General features: G+C 50.8%; 1 protein-coding gene across 1 annotated transcript; it reads left to right on the top strand.

The window, feature by feature from the left end:
• The first annotated feature begins 317 nt into the window (after positions 1 to 317).
• Positions 318 to 4,205, top strand: LOC115322547. Its single transcript, XM_040223038.3, has 2 exons — positions 318 to 1,475; positions 3,833 to 4,205. The coding sequence occupies exons 1-2, from the start codon at positions 407 to 409 to the stop codon at positions 4,195 to 4,197; spliced, it is 1,434 nt and encodes a 477-aa protein (XP_040078972.1). The 5' UTR covers positions 318 to 406; the 3' UTR covers positions 4,198 to 4,205.
• The last annotated feature ends 1,401 nt before the right edge of the window (positions 4,206 to 5,606 follow it).

The following is a 5,606-nucleotide window of genomic DNA, read 5'->3' on the forward strand; positions in this document are numbered from 1 at the left end:
CTTCCTTTTCCCTAGTCTCCTGGGAGTCCAAAAAGCGCAACATAGCACCCCAGAGCACGTGGAGAAATGCTCGAGTGCGAGCTCCGTTCAAAGCACGGAGCTCCCGGAGAGGAAGAAGAAGTGCCTGAGATTGAGGACGTAAAATTTTTGTTCCGTCAATTCGACAGCCTTTTCGGTAGCCTATAGCCAGCTGTGACCTTCAAAGACCGACCATAAGAAGCTTCAGAACTACCGGCGACGTCCGAGCAGTCGCCAGTGAAAAGCCACTCGTAAGGGTGGTCTTTTCTAGACCCCAGTCATGATGCCCGGCTCCACGATCGAACTTCCACAGCAGAGCATTGAAAGCGCCGCCACCAACGTCACAAACCCAGTATCGACAGACCACATCACCCCTGGACAACACTGCATGCCGAACGACTCAACTCACGATGCTCATGACACCGCGTCCAAGTTCTGGACGTCCGAGTCGGTAGCGAACTCGTCTGAGACCGGGGTCGAAATTATGGATGAAAGCAACACCAACAACGAAGAGTGGAACAAGGCACGATCACGTAAGCGCTCACACAAAACACTGTCTGACTCTGCTTCGAGTTCGGGAACAGTTCGCAAACAGCCGAACGTCAGTGAAGGACTCACAGTAATCTTTGCCGCTACGAAGCCTGACCAAAAGCTAGCAACTTTAAGCAGCTTGAGGCTTTCCAACGCCCTAGAGAAGCTCTGCCCAGAGTGCATCCTTCAGATCCGCCCCAACGAGCGCCTCAACGTCGTCGCCGTTGATGTGCGCAACGGACAAACAACAAGGACGCTGCTGAAATGCCCTGAACTTTGTGGTGTCTCTGTCAGGGCCTACCAATCCCTCGAGGGCCCCACATCGATTGGTGTCATAAAAAATGTCGATGCTGAACTGTCAGATCCTGAAATTCTAGAAAACCTGCGATCGGATGGCCGCATAGCCAGAGTACGTCGTCTTGGGGCGACAGGTGTCGTAAAGCTGACATTCAACAGTTCACCATTGCCAAACTTCGTGCTGCTAGGACGAGTACGACACCAAGTGACGGAGTTCAAACCCCGTCCAATCCAGTGTCGCAACTGTGGTGGTTTTGGGCACTTTGCAGTCTCATGCACACGTTCTTCCGCATGCTCTCGTTGTGCAGAGCCGCATCCTATAACTAACACCACGAGCACCACCAAATGTAAATCCACAGTGATCAAGTGCGTCAACTGTGGAGAAGCACATAAAGCTACATCTCCAGCGTGTTCAAAATGGAGAGAAGAGCAAAATGTCGTCACGTACGCCAAGAGAAATGCCGTTGACTACCGCTCTGCCAGAATTATTGTAAAGCAGGCGTCGGGAGTCATACCAGAGCCCATTCTCAATGTGGTGGCCAACAGCACCCCCAAGAAAAGTGGAGAAGCCCCAGTGCAGGACAGGCAACCCCCAACCCTTGACGATAAGGGTTTAAGCTATGCCGTGTGTGAGATAGTTCATCGCTCGTGTCGGCTTTGCCGACACGAGGGAAGAGGAAGAAGTGTATTAAAGAGCGGGCTGTTGCGTGCCTGGTTCCATGTTGAAAGGTCGCCCTTTTCATACTTCCAACATGGTGTCAGAAGTGGGATCCGGCCATGCATAATCCCTCAGCTTGCGAAACAACCGGCTCTTCAGACGCCGAAGCGACCGCAAAGCAGCTGCCACGGAACAGTTCTGGTCAACCTCTAATACAAGGTACGCAATCAGACATCAGCTCTATAATGGCGTCGTTCCAAATAGCTCCACCCGACCCATTTAACTTCACCACTCCAAACGAGTGGCCTGCTTGGAAGAAACGTTTTCTTCGGTACCGCACAGCCTCGGGATTACAAGCTGCTACCGAAGAAAAGCAAGTCGACACGCTTGTCTACTTGATGGGAACGCAAGCGGAGGACATCTTCAACACTTTCAAGCTAAGTCCTGAGAACGCTAAGAAGTTTGAAGTCGTGTTAGGCCACTACGAGACCTATTTCTTTCCAAGACGCAACATAATCTTCGAAAGAGCACGATTCAATACCCGAACACAGGGAGAGAGTGAATCAGTGGAAGACTTTGCGACGGCATTGCACACATTAGCCGACACCTGCAACTTTGGCGAGCTAAAAGAAGAACTCATCAGGGATCGCTTGGTCGTGGGCCTGCAAGACAGAAAAGTTTCAGAAAAACTACAGTTGGACTCGTCGCTGAACTTGATGAAGGCACTCACAATTGCCCGTCAGCATGAGACAGTCCGACAACAGCAGAAAGAGCTACGATTCCCAGAAAACACAGAATCAGTAGACCAGATACACACCAGAAGGAAATTTACTACGCCGCAAAAGGCTGCAGTCGCTTGGGACAGAACTTTATCAAAACGTTACCAACACGACACCAAAGCTCAAGAACGATCCTGCATCTGGTGCGGACACGAAACACACCCTCGATCGAGATGTCCAGCAAAAGACGCGGTGTGCCGGAGTTGTGGAAAAGGAGGACACTTTATGACGGTTTGTCGGTCGACATCTTCTCTTAGAAATGTCACCGAGCAACAAGAAGGGCTCGTCTCAACAGGACAGTTAATGACTGCCTCGAAACCCGCCACCGCAACGAAGAACAATGGGAAGCAAGAGCCAGGATTTCTCGGAACGTTATCAAACTTTGGAGCCTCAAAGTGGGAATTGTCAATATTGGTCCAAAGCCAACCGGTTCTATTCAAGATAGACACCGGTGCAGATGAGACGGTGATCCCCGAAGACCTTTTTAGGAGTCTCTTCAAAGACCGCACTCTACACTCGCCGAGACGCCAGCTGCAGGGGCCCGACGGCAAGTCGCTTCACGTTCTAGGCGTCGCAAGCATGAACCTTTCGTTCAAAAACTACAGTAGCGAAGAGGAAGTTTACATTCTGCGTGGCCTCAACACACCGCTGCTTGGAAAGCCAGCTATAGAAAAACTCAAAGTACTCTCTGAAATCTGCGAGGTGCGTGGACTGTACCCTGAGGAAGATTTTCCCAGCCTTTTTCAAGGTCTCGGCACAATGGAGGGTGACTACGACGTAAAGCTTGCACCGGATGCGACGCCCTTTGCCTTGACTTCACCTCGCAGGGTCCCTCTGCCTCTTTTTAACAAGACAAAAGTGGAGCTTGAGAGGATGCAGAATCTGGGAGTCATTTCACCAGTGACAGAACCCGTGGAGTGGTGCGCCCCGATGGTAGTGGTCCCTAAGGCCTCGGGTGACATTCGCATCTGCGTTGACTTTACGCAACTGAACAAGTACGTCCAGAGGGAATGGCACCGTAGGCATGGGGTCAGGGACTTGGTCGACCTTGACGAAGGAACCGACGTGTGGGTAGTGGACCTGCAACGACAAGGAGTCGTCGAAAGCAATGCAAATGAGCCCAGATCTTACTGGGTTGACACTGACGCCGGAGAGCCCATTCGCAGAAACAGAACACACCTGATTCCTTTACCAAGTCAGATTCCCAGGCCAGAAATAGTACCGGTACATGAGGATGTGCAAAGAGACGAAACTGAGCAACCGGAGCCTGGACCTCATTCCGCCGAGAACAATCACACCTACACAAGGAGTGGAAGATGTGTTCGTCCACCAAAGAGGTATCCCGAACAATGAACGTTGCCGATGTGAGACTTAGTAGGGGAGATGTGTGAGATAGTTTACTTAGTAGGGGAGATGTGTGAGATAGTTCATCGCTCGTGTCGGCTTTGCCGACACGAGGGAAGAGGAAGAAGTGTATTAAAGAGCGGGCTGTTGCGTGCCTGGTTCCATGTTGAAAGGTCGCCCTTTTCATACTTCCAACATGCCGCAGCACTCAAGACCGATCCTCAAAAAAATATCGAAAGACCACCTAACAACAACTCTGCAACAACGTCTAATAAGCCAAAACCCGGTGTCACCATTCCGACGGGCACTGAAAAGTCGACATGCAACGGAGCATCTATCAAAAAATCTGAACACTCAACGGGAGTCACCAATATTGAACCAACATCAACGGCTGACTCTTCAAAAAGATTACCCCGAGATGCTCCGGAAAAACCTACGGCAAATTGGATAAAATTATTCAGAATAGCAGCAGAAATGGCGTGCGCTTATCTTGATGGCATTGATGCCTCGTGGGCACACATTCTATGCGGTTTCATTCAGGCAGCGTTCCCACTGCTGAATATAGCATAATGCTGCATCCCAACATCCACCCAAGGAGACGCACCCGAAATATTGCATGTCCAACAGTGCTTCAATGGAATACTAACGGCATACAACAACGCCTCTCAGATCTACGCCTACATTTAAAGACCAACCGATACGACGTCCTAGCCCTTCAAGAAACTCGTATAAAATACGGCAAATTCAGACTTTCTCCATACGTCGTTTATCAGGGCCTACTGCCAGTTACTGAAAACACGAAGAACGAAGTGCCGAAAGCCACGATACTTGTCCGAAGAGAACTGGATCAGCGTCAAATAGATTTGACAGACTTATGTGACGATGCTGCTGAGTTCACCGGTGTAACGATACGTAAAGGGGACTGTGACACCACCATAGTTTCTGCGTATGTCCGTCCGGGAACCAAATGGGACCCTACGATTATGATGAAGATTATGCCACGCTGCTCAGAAAACGTACTATTTTTGGGAGACTTTAACGCCCATAATCACACCTGGGGAGATAAGCACACAACGACGCGCGGATCTGCTCTTGAGGCCACAGTGGACACGCTAGGGCTTGTTCCACTGAATGATGGAACCGCTACATTTGTCAGACCGGGGGTCTCCAACAGTGTCCTTGACCTCAGCTTCGCTACACCACAACTCAGCGCGCGATGGCAACCTCAACATGACAGCTGGGGTAGTGATCATATCCCGATCATTATCTCCTCCCCAAGCTCTACAAGCGCTACACATATAGGACCTGCAGAGTCGTCAATTGGGACCAATATCGCTCGCACCTCCAAGACCTTCTCTCTGAAGGAAACGTCGACCTTACAACGGCTATTTCACAAGCCCTATATGACGCCACGAGGCTGGTCCAGGTCCCGGTCTCCCGCCCGAATCCTGACCTCCTCTACCTCAAGCTGAGGGCCCGCCGACGGCAAGCCCAAAATCGTTCGCTACGTACAAGAAGAATGGAGGACATTCAGCGCTATAGAAGAATCGACGCAGCGTTCCGCCGCCATACTAACCGACTCCAGCGAAAACAGTGGCGACAAAAATGTGAATCTCTTGGTGCTCCCGGTGGCGCAAGACAGGCTTGGAGGATGGCACGTGCTCTCGCATCGGAGGTAGTTCCTCGGCTTCAGATCTCAGCGTTTGCTATATCGCAAAAAATTACATTAGCACGAACTGCCGAGCTTTTGGCCGATCAATTCTCCCGTCCAATCTCTCCCCCTTCAGGCTTTCAAATTAGCTCATCAGTGACCCCCCTTTATCAACTGCCCAACATAGACTCCGACTTCACGCTTAAAGAACTGCAGCACGCACTTAGAAGATCCACCCGTCGTAGAAGCACTCCAGGGCCGGACGGGATAACGTACCAGGCTTTAAACAACATAGACCCCGTCATGCTGCCTAAACTACTGGAGGAGC

This window comes from Ixodes scapularis, unplaced genomic scaffold, assembly GCF_016920785.2.
Source record: "Ixodes scapularis isolate PalLabHiFi unplaced genomic scaffold, ASM1692078v2 PGA_scaffold2__306_contigs__length_199485367, whole genome shotgun sequence".
NCBI lineage: Eukaryota > Metazoa > Arthropoda > Arachnida > Ixodida > Ixodidae > Ixodes > Ixodes scapularis.